Source organism: Schistocerca serialis, chromosome 2, assembly GCF_023864345.2.
Source record: "Schistocerca serialis cubense isolate TAMUIC-IGC-003099 chromosome 2, iqSchSeri2.2, whole genome shotgun sequence".
Lineage (NCBI taxonomy): Eukaryota > Metazoa > Arthropoda > Insecta > Orthoptera > Acrididae > Schistocerca > Schistocerca serialis.
Genome location: NC_064639.1, coordinates 757,181,039 through 757,203,178, shown reverse-complemented (window position 1 = coordinate 757,203,178; position 22,140 = coordinate 757,181,039). Strand labels below are relative to the sequence as shown.

At 40.8% G+C, this 22,140-nt stretch overlaps 1 protein-coding gene across 13 annotated transcripts in view; it reads left to right on the top strand.

The window, feature by feature from the left end:
• Positions 1–22,140, top strand: part of LOC126457957 (transmembrane protein 94) — a 504,907-nt gene that overhangs the window by 240,377 nt on the left and 242,390 nt on the right. For all 13 annotated transcript variants that reach the window (XM_050094697.1, XM_050094693.1, XM_050094699.1 and 10 more), the window contains exon 14: positions 9,287–9,504. In XM_050094697.1, coding sequence (XP_049950654.1) covers positions 9,287–9,504 — 218 coding nt within the window. The remainder of the gene's footprint in view (positions 1–9,286; positions 9,505–22,140) is intronic.

Genomic DNA, 22,140 nt, shown 5'->3' with positions numbered 1-22,140 from the left:
GGCGGTCCCAGCTTCTGGTGTCTTATGCCCTTACTATCCGTTCTTCTCCCGCTCATCCTTCCTATTCTATCCTATTCCCAGACCATGGACGTCGCCCGCCTGACTCCCGCCCTCGGGCGGGTTTACCGGTTGGGCTGCGCCTTGCGTCTCTTACCCGTGATTTTCGGCTTCCTTCTTTGTCCTGTCTTCCTCGCTCCCTCCCCTCCACCCCTCCTTGGTTAGTTCCTCGGCCTCGAATTCGGATGGATCTCCGCCGCGGTCCGAAAGATTCCATCCCCCCGGTGGTGTTCCGTTCCTTTTTCCGCCAAATTTTATGGGAGTTTCGGGATGCTGTTGTTTTTTACACTGATGGCTCTAAATCTGCTGATCATGTTGGGTATGCCTTCACGTCCTTTGTTGGAACGGAAAATCATCTACTGCCACCTACATGTGGGGTGTTTACTGCGGAATTGATGGCAATTTCCCGGGCCCTTACCTTTATTAAACAATCCCAACACAACCGCGTTTTGTTATGTACGGACTCGATGAGTGGCCTTCTTGCTATTGACCGGTGTTTTTCGCGCCATCCCTTGGTCTCTGCCATCCATGACCATCTCGCTGATCTTCACCGTGCTGCTTGTTCCATTGACTTCCTATGGGTCCCGGGCCATGTGGGTATCCCGGGTAATGAGCTCGCTGATCGTTTGGCTGGGGGAGCAGTTACTTACCCCCCGTTTTCTGTAACCCCTCCTGCAGCGGATTTACGGCTTCACATCAAATCCCACTTTGCACAGTCATGGGCCAATTCTTGGGAGGCTACTCCACTGTCTAATAAACTTCGTGCCATTAAGGTGAATACAGGCCCATGGCGTTCTTCCTTTAGCCTCTCCCGCAAGGACTCGACCACACTGTGTCGTCTCCGCATTGGCCATACCAGGCTGACCCATGGTTTCCTTTTGCGTGATGAGCCACCCCCGCTATGTGGTTGTGGAGCCTTCCAGTCAGTGGCCCACATTTTGGTTGAATGCCCCCTTCTTTTGGCTCTGCGTGCTAAGTACAGACTCCCCCACACTTTACCTTTGATGTTGGCTGACGATTCCCGGATGGTCTCTCTGGTTCTAGGTTTCCTCCGGGAGAGTGGTTTTTATTCTCAGTTTTAAAGTTTTTAATCTCCCTCTGGTGTTGGGGCAGGGCGGTGAGTGTTTGGGTGTCTCCCACTGTAGGCAGTGTTCAGAGATTCCCGATTCACCTCCCTGACCGGAATCCTCTTCTCTTTCCCTTTTACTCTGTTTTTACCCCTTCTTTTTAAGGCTTGGTTAGTTTTTCTATTCCCATACGTACTTTCTGCATTATAGCAGTTGTACCTTTTAAGTCACAGGTGGTCTTGCCTATGCTGTTTCAGCATAGTGTTGGGTTCGTTCTCTTGCCAACTTCCCTCATTTGTTTTTACTAATGACAACGTGACTGCCCTTTTACGTTTCCCCTTTATCCGTTTTATTTTTCTGACTATACTGAGATGTCCCGTTAGCAGAATGGAGTCTATTTGAAACAAGGGACTGATGACCTTGCTGTTTGGTCCCTTTAACCTCAAACAACCAACCAACCAATCTATTCATGAGAGCACAGTAACTTGTTGCAATGGGGCATCTAGGGTGCTTTAGGTTTATAGATTTTAGGATGGATGTGGAGTACGATTGTGAGCAAATAATTGGGGTGAGGAGGGAGATAGATTTGTGGGAGATACTTTGGAGCAGGCCTAGGAATTTGAGTAGAGATAGAGGCTGTGCTGGACTTCTGGGATAGTTATGAAGGTGCTGTTTGTGATCTGGTGGACCATGCTATTGATTTGCTTATATGTCTACCCCTCAAAGGAGAAGAAGTTGAGGTTTAGGATCTAGTTGGTCAGGCATATAATATGTGAGCTAGATTTTATGTTGGCATTATAGTCAGCAGGGACAAATGTACGTATGTTATTATGTAATTAGGCCTAAATAAGGACATTGAAGTTTTAGCTACATTTTCGGTCTCATTTATATTTCTGTTGGCCACTCATTAGCTCAGCTATCCAGTGAGGTGTTATCTTTTTCTCCTTCCAGTACAGTTTTATATTCAGTCATTATTTATTTTTGAAGTATTACTAAGATAATATTTTAAAACCTTTTGGGAAACAAAACAACTTTCACACCTAGGTGGATGGCCATGCCTGCAAAATTCTTCATTTTTGGCAAAAGAAAGTGTGCCAGTGTTGTTTCTTGAAACCAGTGCTATTGTTATGGACAGATTAATTGTTAATAATAAATCCGATATAAACAGAAAATACGTGTGAAAATTGTGCAGTTGGTGTCGTAAAAGTATGTGTAAACAAATGCAATATTTTTACTTTTTCGTGTTCGTTATAATTATAGCTTTTCAAGAGACTTTTGAGCATATATAGAGGCATTTGTTGCATGTTTACATAAAAGTTATAGAAAGAGTGCTGCATCAAAGACCATGAAAGTTCTTTGCCACAGTGTGTGTGGGTAAACTTAAACAGAAAAAAGGACAGTAGATAGATAACACTTGGGATTAAATTAAAATATATTTCTTCAAGAAGAGAATGTTCTGCCTTTTTCAGATAAAAGACTACAATCAAAAATTAAAACATACCTCTATTAACGTACATTCTTATAGTTATTAAAAGAGGAAAGACATGTATAGAATATATAAAACTCCAAAAATAAAACAGAAATGAACTGGAATATTAGTAAAAAGTAATTACAAAACCAATGCGAGGGGAAGGAAAACTGCGTTTTCAGCCGACAGCTGTTACAGAAATAGTAGCACAGTAAAATTATTGGGAACCAAATTTAATAATTATGTCATAACATTACAGTGGTAGCAAACACTGTACCTCTTAATAAACGATCTTAAATATACTCTAGCAGATATCATATACAACAACAACAGACATTAGTTAGTTAGTTTGTGAGTGAGAGAGTGTGTGTGTGTGTGTGTGTGTGTGTGTGTGTGTGTGTGTGTGTGAGAGAGAGAGATAGAGAGAGAGAGAGAGAGAGAGCAGTTGTCGTTTAAATCAGTTGATGACTAAGGCATGCTACATAGCTAATTTAGTTACCCAGTATTAACACACATCTGTGAACATAAAGGTAAATGAAGAATATCTAACTACTGACACTTTTGACACTTTCCAGTCTTCCTTTGTTTTTTTCAATTGAGCAATGGCATGCAGTAGAATACCTCACCCATAGTCCTGTGCAGAACCTGCAATGGCCTCTCAGTTTGGTTTTTGCCAAGGATCCTCTGCAGAAAATTCTATGTAAGACCTTAAAAATGACATCTTAGGAGAGCTGAATAAGAACAAGGACCCTATTAGTATATTCTGTGACAATACCATTTCCCTTAATTGTGTGAGTCAAAAAAATCCACTTGGAAAATTAGAATGTGGCATTATAGCCCTCCCCTTCCCCTCCCCCTTGCATTGATGCTTACCTGTTTTCACAGCAGAAAACATATGATCACATATGCAAACAGCAAAACTGAAGAAAAGTTAACTCAGAATGGGAGCACATAAAATAACTGTATAAGTGACCTTCCTAGGAATGGCAAGAATTACCCAAAATCTGTAATCCTTGGTGATGATACAAGCATACTAATCAAGTACCCAAATGCGACCATAGCAGACACAACATGGATGACAGCTGAATTAGTTAAAAACAAACAGTGTTATGACTCATTCCAACCAATAGTTGTATAATGTGGCACCAAACAAATTTTTGACCTACTGTTATTACAGATAAATAGTAATTGCCAGACAACATACTAAATATTATACATAAAATGTATATGTGTCCGATTAAAGTAAAAAATAAATTTTGTGTTCATAATAATAATGATAATAATAATAATAATAATAATGATGGTGATAATGATAAGAAAAGTGTGGATTGATAAAGCTGCTGTGAATGAGAGAAACTGATACTTTTTCAGGTTTGATCTGCTGTATATAAATTTTGGACTGAGTTACTTTTTTAAGCTGTGAAAGATTTTTGGCACATTTTGTAAGTTTTAGAGTGCTGTTTGTATTCTGGTGCTGAGGTGTTAAAGAAGCATTTAGCAGACTTAAATCAGGAAATTTGTTTTTTTTTTTTTTCTTTTTTTTTTTTTTTTTTTTTTTTACAAATTTTTGATTATAATCACTGTGCAACAGTGAATTTGCTGCTGGATGAAAATAAAACACTGGTGTCATATAAAAGGGTGTGCTGATTCTGATTTTGCAATCATAAATGTTGTAGGATATCTGGATTTAAAGTTACAGCTGAAAGTCATACGACATTAAAAGTCTGTACATGGGTTACTATGTAGCTTCATCAACGAGCCTTGTTTGATATACGATTTTGTGTGTGTGTGTGTGTGTATGTGTGTGTGTGTGTGATTGTATGTATATTATCAAGGTTACTCTGCTTTATGCGTCTGTGGAAAGATAAATGTGCAGTAGTAAAACCAAACAGGAAGACTTGGACAAGTTCTAACTAGTCCACGACAGGTTCTAACTTGTCCGCAAGCTACAGCATGCAGGCAGATTTCAACATGTTTCATAAAATTAGTTTATGTGCAATTTCTCCTGTTTGTCCATCAGCCTGATTTGGAGGTGTCTGGAGAGTGTGTTCATGCTAGTGTGGTTCTGTGTTTTATTATTCAATTGTCACAGTAACGTGCTTTTAAGTGATTTTGTATAAGATGGTTCGGTAATGTGGTATATGGTGAATCAGTAAACAAAAGATAAATTTATACAACATCAGAGCAGCACAAGAACATCACCAGAGAGCTATGTATAGCTTACAAACATTATGTCGGATGTGAATCAAACAATATCCTGGACTCCTCATCTCAGTTGCACTGTCTGCTACTCTGGCCTGACCGAGTGGTTAAAAAATAAGAGAAAACAAATGCCTTTTGCTGTTCCCATGATTTGGCGGGAGCAGAAAGATCATCGCTTGGATTGCTATTTCTGCTTGACTAATATATCCGGGTACAGCAAGAACAAGAAGTCAGAAATTGTGTATCTGGATTGGCAGTCTGCTCTAAAGCCTGTGGCCCATGGTACATGTTACCCAGTCCCAATTCCTCCTTCGTTCGATGCAATGAGTAATGAAGAAAGTAATACTGAAGATAATGACAGTGATGCTGTAGCTATGGAATACATGAATGATCTTGACAATGACATTAAAAAGTCGTGTTTCATCAGCCAGACTGAACTGGATGATCTGGTTCATGATTTGTACCTGTTAAAATAAAAGTCTGAACTGTTGGACTCCAGGCTGAAGGAGTGGAACTTCGTGAGAGAGGTGCTACAGTTATGGATTTTCAAGATTGCCACATGAAATTCACAGCATACTATGCTGCTGAACGTGGTGTTTGCTTCTGTCATGATGGGACAGCACTCATAAAGGAACTAGATAGCAAATACGTAGCAGAAGAGTGGAGACTTTTCATTGACTCTAGCTGAAGCAGTTTAAGAGCTGCATTACTACACAATGACAACCAGAAACCATCAATTGCTATTGCTTGTGCCATGGAAATGAAGGAAACCTACAAAACAATGAACAGTATTTATTTATTTACACATCAATTTCGGTAGGACCAAATTGAGGAGCAAATCTCCAAGGTCATGGAACATGTCAGTACATGAAATTACAATATAAAAGTAATACCAGATAAAAATAAATGTTTATGAACCCAAAAAACGTCAGTTCATAAGTTTAAGTAAACACAATCAACAATACAACAAAAATCAGCGTTATTTTTCAAGAAACTGCTTGACAGAATAGAAGGAGTGACCCATGAGGAAACTCTTCAGTTTCAATTTGAAAGCACATGGATTACTGCTAAGATTTTTGAATTCGAGTGGTAGCTTATTGAAAATGGATGCAACAGTATACTGCACACCTTTCTGCACAAGAGTTAAGGAAGTCCGATCCAAATGCAGGTTTGATTTCTGCCGAGTATTAACTGAGTGAAAGCTGCTTATTCTTTGGAAAAAGCTAATATTGTTAACAAGAAATGACAGTAAGGAATATATATATTGAGAGGCCAATGTCAAAATATCCAGACTCGTGTACAGGGATCGACAAGAGGTTCGTGAACTTACACCACTTATTGCCTGAACCACTTGTTTCTGATCCAAAAGTATCCGTTTATAATGGAAAGAGTTACCCCAAAATATAGCACTATACAACATAAGTGAATGAAAATAAGCAAAGTAGACTAATTTTAGTGTCAAACGATCACTCCCTTCAGATACCATTCGAATAGTAAAAATGACAGCATTACGTCTTTGAACAAGTGCCGTGATACGTATATGGACTCAAATCGAATACTGTTTTTTTACATGCATAGCCACTCTCCCACCCCGCAAGGAACTCCTTGAAAAAACATCCAGCTAATCTGTATCCTGGTAAAGGAAGCCTCTGAATTGTCAAATTATTTAAGTGGTGCTCTGTTATACCAATAATTTCAGAGTCAACATCTATAAGCAGTACACTAACATTATTTTTAATATGTCTTATGTTTTGATGAAATATGCTAATTCCTTCTCTACTAGGAAACATTACATCCTCTGATAATGAGTCCTTAATTAACAGGGCTTCCTTTAAGCAGGTATACCTATCAGCTGACTTCAATCTAAAAAGGTGCAGCTCTAATACGAACTACTACAGGAATTTTTCCATGAGTGATCCCAACACCACCACCACCACCACCACCACCACCACTACCACTACCCACTACCCACTACACTGTCACCTATAAGCTTTATCAACCTCCCCTCCCCATACCTATTGAGGTGCAGGCCATGCCTAGTGAAACCTGATCTACTGATAGACCCAACTGGCACCACCGAGATGTGACCCATGCCCTCTGCGATCAGTGCCCTCCCCAGCCCCATGTTAACACACCTAACAGCTACATTAAGATGAGGCTGAGCATGACGCTAAAACGGTTGCATGAAATCCACATTAGTGCCATCAGTTTGAGTAGCATCTTTACCGGGTCACCACTTACATCATATTCCCCGTCCCTGTCAAGACTGTTCCCTGCTCCACCCACTATCACTACCTGATACTCCTTCGTGAAATTCCTACATAATTCCCTTGTGCTGTCAGTCACTTGAGCCAACCCTGCAATAGGCTTCACAATACTGGTGACCTGGTACTCACTCCCCAACACTCACTGCAACTGCTGACCCACACCTCTACCATGTGAACTACATAGCAGCAGAATCTTTTTCTTTCTGGTAGGCTTTGCAACTGACCTAGGCCTCCTAACTGCAGAGGACTGCTGCATGTTACCTACATCTACAGCTTGATGCTGATTAAGTACTCTGAGCATAATTGTAATATTTGCGGCAATCTGAGGGTTGTATCCCTTCTGTTAGGAATGCAGGCTGGGTGTACAAAGCACATGTGCTTTCTTTGCCTGTGGAATAGTCATGATGACGGGAATCACTACACAGTGAAAAACCAGCCACCCAGAAATTTAACTGTAGTCGCACAGCACAACGTAATAAGATTTACCTACCTCCACTCCACATCAAACTTGGTCTTATGAAACAGTTAGTTGCAGCAGTGGGTAAAACAAATCAAGCTTTTCAGTACCTAAAAGGCGAGTTCGGAAAGATGAAAACTGACGCAAAATTGAAAGCAGGAGTTTTCGTTGGACCAGAAATACAAAAGTTGATTCGAGATCCAAAATTCAGATTGGAGCTCACAGAACGAGAACTAGCATCTTGGAATGCATTTGTGCTTGTCATGCACAGCTTTCTTGAGAATCACAGAGCAGGTAGCTATGCAGTAATTGTGGACAAGTTGCTAACTGCCTTCCAGCATCTTGGTTGCCGAATGTCACTAAGGATGCATTTCCTGCATTCGCATCTCATCTTCTTTGCATCAGCTATGGGAGCCGTGAATGACAAGCATGGTGAAAGGTTCTACCAGGAGTTGTCCACCATGGAACCAAGATACCAATCTTCAATCTGAACATGATGGGGGATTTACTGTTGGTTTTTGCAGAGAGCAACAGGTGTTCACAGGTGGAAATCAAGAAGCTCTAAACACTTTTAACCCTTTAACTGCTCTGGACATGTTAACATGCGTGCCTTTGTACCTGTCCCTGTGTGCTCTGAACGTGTTTATGTGTGCCACCGGTCGTTCTACCTGGTACTCTGAATGTGTCTACACGTAGATACATTCAGAGTACCAGGTAGATGGACTGGTGGCACACTAAACATGTTCAGAGCACACAGCGACAGGTACAAAGGCACATGCGTTAACACATTCAGAGCAGTTAAAGGGGTAAACCAAGCCATTGTCAGTCTTAGTGTATCTAAGGGTCCTTGACTCATTTCTGAGGTAAATAAGCATTATAATTCACTTCTTAATTATAATATTTAGTGTTTTCATCCCAAAGTATGCACATTAATTTCTGTAAAATTTCTCACATTTGCAATTCAGTGTTGTTAATGTCATTATCCTTAATAACCTTTACATCTACGTAACTCTTTTCCTGACATACCGGAGCAAATCCAACTGCAGTTTTGTATTCAGTGCTTACGAATTACTACAGGAACTGTATTTTCAACCCAGTAGCAGGGAAAGAAATTTATGTTGTTGTGTAGTGTTACATAAATTCTCTCATTACAACGTATATACAGCTGTTATTCTTTATAATTGCCAATGATGTAGTAATGGAGATAGGTAATCAGACAGTAGTAGATAAACAGCAGCCACTTACTATAACTGAAGAAGTGACAGCCTTTTACTTTTCATTCTTGTTAATTTTGTTATCTTAATTTCGTACTGTGTAAGCATAATTAGTATGTAGAGTATAAAGTTTGAAACCTATTGAAACTCTCAGAGTAGAAACACATTCAAGAAGTAGTTTTCCTTCACATGTACATGCCATAATTATTTTTCCCCCCTCGTTCACGACTGTTGTTAAAGACTTATTCTCTACCTAATTTTCACTTAATTTATAAAATCGTTTTTAGGCTCAAATGCATGGCATGATAACTAAAAGGATCAAAATTTTGTGATAATAATAAAAACTGAACAATTAAGAGCTTCAAAACAAACAGACATTGTAGTCAGCTTTATTTGTGGATTTGATAGATATTGACATTCTTTCTGCACTACTCCAGCAAAGTCTTGTATTGACTGCTCTGAACACTACTGTTTATGACCCCACATACCAACATATAGAATAAAGGTATTTTAATTCTTCAGAATATCATATCATATATATTCTTTTCATTTAGGAAGAAAATCCAAGACTTCTACCAGCGCACAAGTCTGACTGCTTACTGCACAGCTTTTGCATATCGTCCTTTGACCCGATCTGTGAATAGCAAGCTTTCAAATGTTTATTTGGAACTGCCAGCTGACAGTAAGCACCTGTATGCGCCACATCGAAGCCCTACACCACTTGCATGGGATCCTCGTTGCAGAGGCATTCTTAGTCGTTTCCATTCTACAGGTACTGTACTAGAATGCGACATGGACTTGGTTAAGTTTTTTTGTTTGTATATTAATAACAAATAGTACATAACTGTCACTTTATCTTTTACACAGAAATTTTCCTTCATTTAAAATAAATATTTTGTGTTATGAACTGATAACTAGAAATTAATACAGTATTTATTTATCTTGCATCTTACCAATTATCATCTGAGCAAAAAAGAGTGTCACATAATAACAAGTTTTAACAGATTTATTCACTTAGCACGTTTAAATAGACCTCCTCTTGAAGAAGTGCTTAGGGAGTGACTTGATATGTACTTTAATAGAGAAACATACTGGTTAAAAACTGATTTGATCAGTTGCTATATTTGGTTTGTACTTACAGGCGCCAGAATCATGCTTCAATTTTTCATAGAAAAGTTGGAATGTTATTTATTTTTCCCCCATCCAGGAATTTAGAATCCATTGCATTATACCTGGAGTAAGCTTTTTAGTTGGTCAGGAATTGCAATGTAAAACTATTGCCTTCTTCTTCTTCTTCCTTTAACATCTGATTTTTGTCCCACATCAGCACAGGTCAGCATGGTTATTTACAGATTTGGCATAGTTAGTTAAAGGGGTGGTCATTTGCCCTTCCTTTCACAGTACTGTTGCCCCGTGAGACAGAATATGTGTACGCATCAGTCTGCTTGTTGTATGATTCATGTGGAAGTGAGTGAAAGTTTTCTAATTTCTATTAACAAATCGTTAGCTGAGGTGGGAGTTGGGTTCCAATCCACTATTCACTTTGTAGGATGTGGGAAACCACTTACAAACCACATCCATGCTGATCAGCACACTGGTGCTTATCATTAATCCACCAGGCCAGTTCAATCTTGGACCTGTGCACTTCCATGGTCCAACAGTGGTTCTTTAATGTGCAGAACCATCTGGGCAGATCATTGTTAAGGTACTGTCTTACGATGTAGTAATTGAGTAACTAAGCTCATTTATTGGTATTTCCTCCATTTCTGCATTTTTTGTTTAGTAAAAGAAATAGATATTATCATGTTAGACAAATTGAAACTGCAACTCTAGACTGTTGTGCAAATGTCTTGACAGTAATACAATATTAGTCTCTATTAGCGCTGTGACTGTGTGACTGGCTCTCAGTCAGTCTCTGATAGAATCAATTATAACAAAAGACAATGAAAGTTGAGGAAGTGTGTGTTTGCCACTTCTTCATTGCCCAGCTTGCCCTGTCTTGTGTGCCTGAGTTCGTTGCTCTGTATATGTGCTACCACCATATAGCTTCACTTCTCAGTTGTGGCTGAAGTACTGGTTCTTCGGTTTTGATACAAATCTTTTGAACTGAACATCACATTAAACTAATGTGCTGTTACAAGGAAAAAAGTGAAGCTCCCAGAAACGGAGAGGGAAATAAAATGAATTTTTTCAGGTTGAGAGGGTATCTGATGTTATTTCAGTGGTTATAAAAATGAGTCAAATTAACAAACACCTTATCAGCATGATCCCACTTATCAGTATAAAGTTGCAGTCCCTTGGTAAGGATGTTTGCACCACTTCCACTGTGAACGATGTCATAAAGCTGGTGTATCCTTTCATGATGTAAGCTGGCACATTTTTATTCTAACTGGCACTTAACATACTGGATACTGATACTGGGACAGAGCTGACATCCAAGCTTATCCCACATGTGTTCTATTGTGGACAGATCTGGAGGTCTTTCCAGCCATGGGAATACCTCAAACGTCATTCAAACAGTTCATGGAGACGTTTAGCTTTTGTGGATGAGAACTGTCCTGTATGAAAACTGGGATCATGATACTATCGTATGAGAGGTACCACATGAGGATGTATGATATCTGTGAATGTAGTATTGTGCCATCAGATTTTCCTCAGTTACTATCAACTATGATCCGAAGTCACACGCAATGGCGCTCCATACCTTGGTGCTGGGATAACACCGCTGTGACTCTCCAAAACATTAGAAGAATGGTACCCCACCCCCATCCCCACCCTCAACCCCACACTCAACCCCACCCCCACTCTCACCTCCACCCCCACCCTCACCCCCACCCCCACCCTCACCCCCACCCTCACCCCCACCCCCACCCTCCTCTCCCAGGTCTCTGCCATATTCACCGACAATGGTCATCCAGGGTAGTACAGAACTGTGATTCATCAATGAACACAATGCAATGCCATTCATCAGCAGTTCAGCTTTCCTGTCATGGCACTGCTTGAAGTGCAGCCGTTAGTGTCATGGTGTTAATGGTAGCCTACACATGGAACAGTAATTATCTAGTCATGCTGCTGATGGTCTGCGATCAGTGATGCAAAATGACAAATAATGTAGCAGGGAGTCCATTTTGTGTTCTTGTATAACAGGCACAGATTTGAAGGGGGGTTTATGGTGTGCCTGGTGCACATTATGGTAATCCTGTCTTGTGGTGGTCAGGCATGTTCGACCGGAACCTTGGTAATGAGTATGTCTTCCTTCACATTCCAATGCACTCCAATATTAGCCCACCGTAAATCCCAAATGCCACACAAATCTGGATGTTGCGTGATTTGACCAGCTAGCCAAATGAACATTCACATTCTCTGTCAGGCACAGATAACACTGGCTCACATGAGTGCATGGCTTCTACATGGCCTTGACAGTAAACACTCATCATCTGATGGTATTCATGCCCCTTAGGATATTAACCAAACTGTAAATGAACAATGTACCATGGTAGTTGTTCTACCTATTGTAGTGCCTCGAGAATTTCGGGGTAAATTCTAGAGACACTCGGTCTTCCACTGTCTCGAACACTCGATATTTTAAGTATGAGTGTGAGAGAGTGGAGATGTGTCTACCGCACCTCTGGATTTTATGTGTGCAGGATGGATGTGTATTGGGAGAATACTGCAATTGTGGCTGTCAATCGACACGGACAAGTGTTTGCTGCTCGCGCCATAGAAGCTGTGTGTGATATACAAGGAGCAAGCACACTTTATTCTTTAATGGTGTAATGATAGTAATTGTTATGAACAAATGAAAAATGATTTGTCTAGAGACTCTTAATTAATCTTGCTGTTAGACATGCGAGAGGGAAGACCTGTTTTTGAATTTCTGGCAGTTACGAAACTCACCACAATGTGATTATGGCCTGGTTTATAATACATATGTTAATTTCATGCATAAAATACCAACAAAAGAATGGTTGTTGCTAGAAGAACCAAGCTTGACTATCGATAATCCACAACCAATAATAGTAGGAAAAGTTGAGAATTGTATCTGATGGGTATTGGCATAGTTGCCTTGCAAGAATTTGTAAGTTTATGGGAAACTAGTGGACATGAAAATATGCCTGAACTTAACTGAGAGTATGAGAGTACCGAGTTATTTAAAGTGAGAGGGATAGTATTTTTAGTTCCTCTAACCAGCATTATTTCTTCGGAGAAGAAGTTGTGGAGATTGACACAGCCGCATATTCAGAGAAGAAGATTGGCTAAACGTTTCAAGTAAGTCAGCTGTAGTAAGAGAAGTGTGAAATTTGCAATCCAGTTTTGCACCGCTGCTCTTGTTTCCGAAACCGTTAGAACGTGGCCACCTAAGTGACAGGGCCTGAAGAAAATTGGAATTTTGAGATGGAAAAGGGAAGAAAATATTTTGAGTTGCCATAGCAACCAGGCATAACAAGATACGAGAACTGTTTCGTGTAACTGAATTGAGTCCAAGAAACTAAATGGAAGAAAGTTGCGAATGCAACACATTAAAAGACGTAAGAAAGTACTAACGTCAAAAGAACAGAGAGAAGACCTCAGCCTTTAGACTAAGAAGAGTTATGCCGAGAATACCTCAACTAAGATGATTTGGTGTGGATAGTACACAGCTCTCACGCACATTGCAGCAGTTGCCGGTGCTGAAACCAACATTCGACGTCACCAGCGTCCATGCTGTTCACTATTGCTGATTCCACACATGCTCGCCGAGACAGCCTAATACTCTGTGGATGGGGAAGTACATCCTACTCATTTTTTGAAGAGGTTCAATCAAGCCTTGCCCAAGACTTGGGAAAATTCAAAAAAAGACTGAATTTGCGGTGGGGTATGTATTAGGAGAGGCCTCAGAGTGGGGTACAGTAAACATTGAAAACTTTTCGTCTTGGGCACACTTCCAGAAGAAGTTTAAGAGAAGTAATGTTCAGCTAGCACCCAGGAAAATCTAATATCCAACTTGTGGGACCCAAAGTATTGCAACAGTTTGTGGGGTATGGTGCGAAAGTATTTCGACTGGCATTTGACACGGGTGAAGTACTTAGACATGCCCGTGGAGGAAGAGGGGTTAGTTCGAATTTTAATTAGACGATTACCCATCTGCACTAGGAAAGATATATTATGTAGTGGATGGAAAACCGTAGAAGAATTATTATCCTTTGTAGACACTCTCGATGCCTTAAACAAAGACCACAATAAGAACCTACACCAAAGTGAAAAATCAGAATTATACAAGATGTAATAATAATAACAATAATAATAATAATAATAAGTCAAGGGATAACACACTAAACAAGAAGATTAGATATTGGATAACCACAGCGACCGCATAGAAGAGATGGAAAAAACAGATGCCTATAAATATCTAGGATACAGACAAAAAATAGGAATAGGTAATACAAATATTAAAGAAGAACTAAAAGAAAAATATAGACAAAGACTAACAAAAATACTGAAAACAGAATTGACCCCAAGAAACAAGACAAAAGCTATAAATACTTATGCTATACCAATATTGACCTACTCATTTGGAGTAGTGAAACAGAGTAACACAGACCTAGAAGCGCTCAATACACTTACACGATCACAATGCCACAAATATAGAATACATCACATACATTCAGCAACAGAAAGATTCACATTAAGCAGAAAGGAGGGAGGAAGGGGATTTATCGACATAAAAAAACCTGCATTATGGACAGGTAGAAAATTCAAGAAAATTCTTTATAGAACGAGCACAAACTAGCAAAATATACAAAGCAGTCACTCGTATAAATACATCGGCTACACCACTGCAATTTCATAACCACTTCTACAACCCTTTAGATCACATAACATCAACAGATGCGAATAAATTGGAAAAAGAAAACACTACATGGCAAGCACCCGTATCATCTAACACAGCCACACATCGATCAAGAAGCATCCAACACATGGCTAAGAAAAGGCAATATATACAGTGAGACAGAAAGAGTCATGATTGCAATACAGGATCAAACAATAAACACCAGATATTACAGCAACCATATTATTAAAGATCCCAATACCACAACGGATAAATGCAGACTTTGCAAACAACAAATAGAAACAGTAGATCACATCACAAGCGGATGTACAATACTAGCAAATACAGAATACCCCAGAAGACATGGCAATGTAGCAAAAATAATACATCAACAACTTGCCATACGACATAAACTAATAAAACAACACGTTCCCACATACAAGTATGCACCACAAAATGTTCTGGAGAATGATGAATACAAATTATACTGGAACAGAACCATTATAACAGATAAAACAACACCACATAACAAACCTGACATCATACTCACCAATAAAAAGAAGAAATTAACACAACTAATCGAAATATCCATACCCAATACAACAAATACACAGAAGAAAACAGGAGAAAAAATTGAAAAATACATCCAACTGTCTGAGGAAGTCAAGGACATGTGGCATCAGGATAAAGTTGACATTATACCAATTATACTATCAACTACAGGAGTCATACCACACAATATCCACCAGTACATCAACGCAATACAGCTACATCCAAACTTATGTATACAACTACAGAAATCTGTAATTATTGATACATGTTCAATTACCCAAAAGTTCCTAAATGCAATGTAACATATACCATACAGTTAAAAGGAAGTCACGCTTGATCAAGGTGCGTGCCACTTTCCATTTTTAACCAGACATAACATCTGAGAAAGTAAAGAATAATAATAGTAATAAAAAAACCCATGGAGGCCCGGGAAGAGAATAGGCCTCCGGTATGTTCTGCCAGTCATAAAAGGCGACGAAAAGAACAAACCACTAATAGGGCTAACCGCCCTTTTAGTGTGATTAGTTGGTTCAGGTCAGAGCTAATGAAGCCTCGGACAAGCGCTGTCATGGTTGGGGACGACGCTTGAACCGTATGCCCATCCACAATGGTAACGACACTGCTAGCCACACCAAAAATGATTTATATCCAAATAGAGGTGTTTTGCAGGATATGCCTCCTGCAACCACTCTAGAAGGAAAACAAAAACAGAGGATGAGACAGTCAGATGAAGTTAACCGACACCTCATGTTCTGTTATTACCAAGCAACAAAATTAGGAACCATCACAACTGGATACAGATCACAAGTATACACAACATTTATTACCAGATACCCAGAATTAAAATTTTTAACAGAACAATGACTAACTGATCAGATTCGTGTAATAATAAAAAATAACAGGATATCCCAGTCAGAATTAGAAAACATCAAACAACAAGTACAACAAATACTGGAACAAAATAATGTGCAATCAGAAGAAGAGGAAAATGCAGTAATGGACTCAAACATCCCAGAGCAAACAAACAAAGAACAACACGCATCAATTAAACAACCAGAGGAAAACGAAATCTTAAGACAGCCACCAGAACAAGCACAAATAGAACACGAAGTGACACACATGTTAGATATAGAAGAAAAATTTAAGCTGACATATATAGAATACAAAGACACAAATACAGACATTAGACAATTCTTGCATAGACCCCCAAGTAACCCACAAGTCGAAACAACAATAACAACTATCAACACAATCATACGCAACAAAATAAATGAAAATACAACTGTGGAAGAGTTATAACTACTGGTTTATATAGGAGCACTCACTACACTAAATATACACACTAGGCAGAGATCAGAACCAACCAACACACAGAAGAAACCCACAAAACCAGCATGGCAACACAGGCTACAGATCAGAATAGAAAAACTGAGAAAAGACATCGGACAGCTAACACAATTTATAAGAAATGAAATATCAGACAAAAAACGAAAAAGGTTAGGTAAAATCTCACAACAAGAAGCAATAGAGCAATTAGATGAAAAGAAGCAGAAATTACAAGCATTTGCCAAACAACTTAGAAGATACAAAAAAGTGAAAATAGAAGGAAACAAAACCAAACACTCAGCACAAACCAAAAGAAATTTTATCAGACACACATATTAAAATAGACAATCCATCAAACATAACAGACATGGAACACTTCTGGAGCAACATATGGTCAAACCCGGTACAACATAACAGACATGCATGGTGGATACAAGCAGAAACAGACACATACAAGATGATACCACAAATGCCTGAAGTGATAATCTTGCAACATGAAATCACCCGAGCAATTAATTCTATGCACAATTGGAAAGCCCCTGGAAATGATAAAATAGCAAATTTCTTGCTAAAGAAGTTTACCTCAACACATTCATATCTAACTAAATTATTTAACAATATATCTAAAAACAAAGATGATCAGACTTACCAAACAAAAGCGCTGGCAGGTCGATAGACACACAAACAAACACCAACATACACACAAAATTCAAGCTTTCACAACAAACGGTTGCTTCATCAGGAAAGAGGGAAGGAGAGGGAAAGACGAAAGGATGTGGCTTTTAAGGGAGAGGGTAAGGAGTCATTCCAATCCCGGGAGCGGAAAGACTTACCTTAGGGGGAAAAAAGGACAGGTATACACTCGCACACACACACACATATCCATCCGCACAAACACAGACACAAGCAGACATTTGTAAACACAGCCTGGGGGATGTTTCCAGAATGAGATTTTCACTCTGCAGCGGAGTGTGCGCTGATATGAAACTTCCTGGCAGATTTAAACTGTGTGCCCGACCGAGACTCAAACTCGAGACCTTTGCCTTTCGCGGGCAAGTGCTCTACCATCTGAGCTACCGAAACACGACTCACGCCCGGTCTCACAGCTTTACTTCTGCCAGTATCTCGTCTCCTATCTTCCAAACTTTACAGAAGCTCTCCTGCCAACCTTGCAGAACTAGCACTCCTGAAAGAAAGGATACTGCGGAGATATGGCTTAGCCACAGCCTGGGGGATGTTTCCAGAATGAGTCGTATTCTGGCAGTAGGTCTGTAACGCAGGTCACAATGTTGCCAGCAAAGGGCGGAGCACTCGCGTATGATATTGTATGATGCGTTGGAAACATAGCGTTGGAAATAGGTGCGTGTGCACGGTATGTGAGTGTTCGTAGGATGGGGGAGCACTGAACCCTGTACAACGTTCGGAGATAGTTTGTAATGAGACAAAATATCCATACCAAGGATCGGTTCATCGATGTTGGCAATGTAGAACGTCCACGGAAAACATAGATAAGGAGTTGGGGTCACCGTAACCTTCACTGAGCCTGAGGTAGGTAACGTCGACGCGTTGACAGCTCGTAGAAGTGACTTCATCTGTGAAGAAGCGTTTGGAGCCATCGAAGTTGGTATGATCAACACTTCAGCACCAGTGTTGACCAGGAAAGCTAGACCTGACGCAATGTCAGTCACATAGACGACCACTCAGCTGGGTGGACGAGTGAACGGAGTGTAATGTAAGAGGATGCCTGTTAGGTTCCCCGCAGGACTCGGCGTCTCTTACTTCCTGCGGTCAGCATTTGGGTGTTGGCATAGCAACCTGCACTTCTTGGCATCATCGCCTAACATTTTGTGATACCAGCAGAAAGGGTGAGCAAGAGGAGGAGGAGGTGGAGACGACGACGCCAGGGGCTGCTTGTCCTCATTGATTTGTTCTGGTAAATAGGCATGGTATGCTTGTTCAGGAGCAGTCGAAGGCGGCGCCAGAGTTGTGAGGGGGTGCATTTCCCCAGGCGCTCCTCATAGAGAATATTGATTATTAAATCTTGTGGCGAGCAGCCAAGTCATTCCATTGTAGTCTTCTTTGCAAATTCGTATTTTGGTGCAGGCAGTGGTGGGAAATGAGCAGGTCACAAATCAAATCCGAGTGGTCGTGCAGGTGTGTGACGAGGCAGAGAAATATTGAGTTGTCATCAGACACATGATGTAACTCGAACAGAAGCTCGATGAGCGCGAACCACGATGCTGGGTTGTTCTCGTATAAGGGCGGTAGCTTCGGCAGGTGGTGCAGAGCAATACACCATGCACCTATAATCAAACCATGATCGAATGAAAGCTATTATAGCAGGTGGCTAAGAGGGTGTGATAGCGGCGGCTTCAGTGTCTTGTGGGGTAGCGGCTGAACTGAGGTTAAGTCAGAGGCCAGCACGGTAGGCCCGGATTGAAACTACACGAGCGAATCCATAGTAGCAGCAGCTGGCATAGTTGACTGTGTTGTGTAACGAAAACACGGCGCAGCAGACACAGACGGTACTGTCGAAATGGGCGGATAGACGGCACACGAGGGGGGCCCAGAAACTAGGCCGTGAGTGACGAGTGCTGGATGGAAACGACCCGCTTCCGGAACAGGGTGAGAGACCGGCGCTGCAGACACAGACGGTGCTGTGGGAGCGGCAGGCGGTTGAGTGACCAGAAAGGGGACCCCCGCAAGTGAAGGGGGGCGGGGTTGAGACCGCCACCCACGTGAAAACTATCTGATGTATAACATGCCTGTGATGCATGTGGCGCGCCACTGAGGCGAAGTAAGGGGTCCATGTTACGCGAAACACTGAATTGTGCATGTAAATTAGACACAACTGGAACACCACGTGTGTGGGATGGATCCGGCGCGGTTTGTAGTAATGTCGGCGTTGCACGTGGCCCGACAGTAACTGATGTAGCATGCCGGTGGGTGGCTAAACACGTGTTCAAATGGAGATCACTTTGTTCTTGAAACATTCGATTAGAAGAGACATAATTCAGAATATTATTCAGTTCACATTTCACTGTCAGATGGGCATAATCCGGTGACATGAAGTCTGAGTCCATTGTTTGCTCGAACGATGTAGTTGTCGACTGTTGAAAATTAATAGGTTAGCACACTTTGTTGGTTGAGAACACGAATCACTGCGTAAATGATGAATACGCCGTTGGCGAAGAAATGACGAAACTCGATGAGTGGAGTTATGATTCCACATTTTCGAACAAGACATTGTTTGGCGTGGTCATTGCATAGTGCATATAACCTGTTGCATAAACACCGGTGCGGAAGACGCGAAACATGAACGAACTGCGGGGTCGCCACTATGGGAATGGGTTCTGTAATCGGGATATAGAAAACTTAATTCTCATATATGTCGTAGCTCATACATATTTATGCTTGACACTGTGTCCATACAGAATGAAGTAAAGTTAAGATGGAGGCTCGACAGAGCACTTAGAGTTCACAGATATTAAGTTTCGTGCTCGATACAAACTATCGATGCCACATGCTCCTTGTGTGAAATGTACATTGGCAGCCGTAGAATTGTTCTGCAGTCAGTTTCAAATGTTGCTTCTCTAAATATTCTCAAATCTGTTCCTTGAAAAGAATGTCTCCTTTTCCTCCTCAGATTCCCATTTGAGGTTCTGAGGCATTTCTGTAATATTTGGTGTTGATTGAACCTGCTGGTAACAAATCTAATCCCAAATACTCGATCAGTACTCAAGAATGGTTTGCACTAGTGTTCTACACTGAACAGCGAAAGAAACTGGTGGACCTGCCTAATATTGTGTAGGGCCCCTCTGAGCATGCATAAGTGCTGCAACATGACATACCGTGGACTCGAATAATGTCTCAAGTATTGCTGGAGGGAATTGGCACCATGAATCCTGCAAGGCTGCCCATAAATCTGTAAGAGTACGAGGGGTTGGAGATGTCTTCTGACAGCACATTGCTAGGGATCCTTAATATGCTGAATAATGTTCATGTCTGGGCAATTTGGTGGTCGGAGGAAGTGTTCAAACTCAGAAGAGTGTTCCTGGAGCCACTCTGTAGCAATTCTGGACATGTGGGATGTCGCATTGTTCTGCTGTAACTGCCCAAGTCCTTCGGAATGCACAATGGACATGAATGGATGCAGGTGATGAGACTGGATGCTTACGTACATGTCTCCTGTCAGAGTCGTATGTAGATGTGTTGGGGTCCCATATCACTCCCACTGCACGCACCTCACAGCATTACACAGCCTCCACCCGCTTGAACAGTCTTCTGCTGACATGCAGGGTCCATGGATTGATGAGGTTGTCTCCATACCCGTATACGTCCATCTGCTCGATACAATTTGAAACAAGACTCGTCTGAGCAGGCAACTTGTTTCCAGTCATCAACAGTCCAATATCAATGTTGATGGGCCCAGGCGAGGTGTAAGCCTTTATGTCATGCAGTCATCAATGCTGTATGAGTGGGCTTTCGGCTCTAAAAGCCCATATCGATGATGTTTCATTGAATAGTTCACACACTGACACTTGTTGATGGCCCAGCATTGAAGTCTGCAGCAGTTTGCAGAAGGGTTGCACTTCTGTCACATTGAACAATTCTCTTCAGTTGTAGCTGGTCTCGTTCTTGCAGGATCTTTTTCCAGCTGCAGCAATGTCAGAGATTTGATATTTTATCAGATTCCTGATATTCACAGTACACTTGTGAAATGGTCATATGGGAAAATCCCCACTCTATCGCTACCTCAGATATCCTGTGTTCCATCACTCGTGCGCCAACTATAACACCACATTCAAACACATTTAAATTTTGATAACCTGCCATTATAGCAGCAGTAACCAATCTAACAACTGCGCCAGACCCTTGCTGTCTTATATAGGTGTTGCCAACTGCAGTGCCATATTCTGTCTTTTTACATGCCTATACCAGTTCTTTGGTGCTTCAGTGTATAAACTGAAGTCAACCATTCACTTTCTCCACTACAATCCTTGCGTACTCATTCCATTTCATATGGTTTTGCAACATTATGCCTAGATATTTAATCAACGTGACTGTGTAAAGCAGCACATTACTAATGTTGTATTTGAACATTATGGGATTATTTTTCATATTCATCTGCATAAACTTACATTTTTTCTAAATTTAGAGCTAGCTTTCATTCATCACATCAAGTAGAAATCTTGTCTAAGCCACAATGTATTGTCCTACAGTCACTCAACGATAACATCCTCCTGTACACCGCAATTTCATTAGCAAACAGCTGCAGATTGTTGCTCACCCTGTCCATCAGATCATTTATGTGTATAGAGAATAAGAGCAGCCCTATCACAATTCTCTGGGGCACTCTTGAGGGTTCTATCACTTAAAAAGTCTTCAAACTACTCTCACATCCAGGAATGTATTCCGTAAGTTCATACCTTCATTAACAGTCTGCAATGGGGCACCATGTCAAATGCTTCTCAGAAATCTAGGAATATGTTATCTGCCTGTTGACCTTTTCCATAGTTTGCGGGATATGAAGTGAGAAAAGAGCTATGCTGAGTTTTGCATGAGCAATGCTTTCTAAATCCTTGCTGATTTGTGGACAAAAGCATTTCTGTCTCAAGGAAATTTATTATATTCTAACTCGGACTGTGTTCAAGAATTCTGCAGCTAATCAGTATTAAGGATATTGGTCTGTAATTATGCATGTCCGTTCTTTTACCTTTC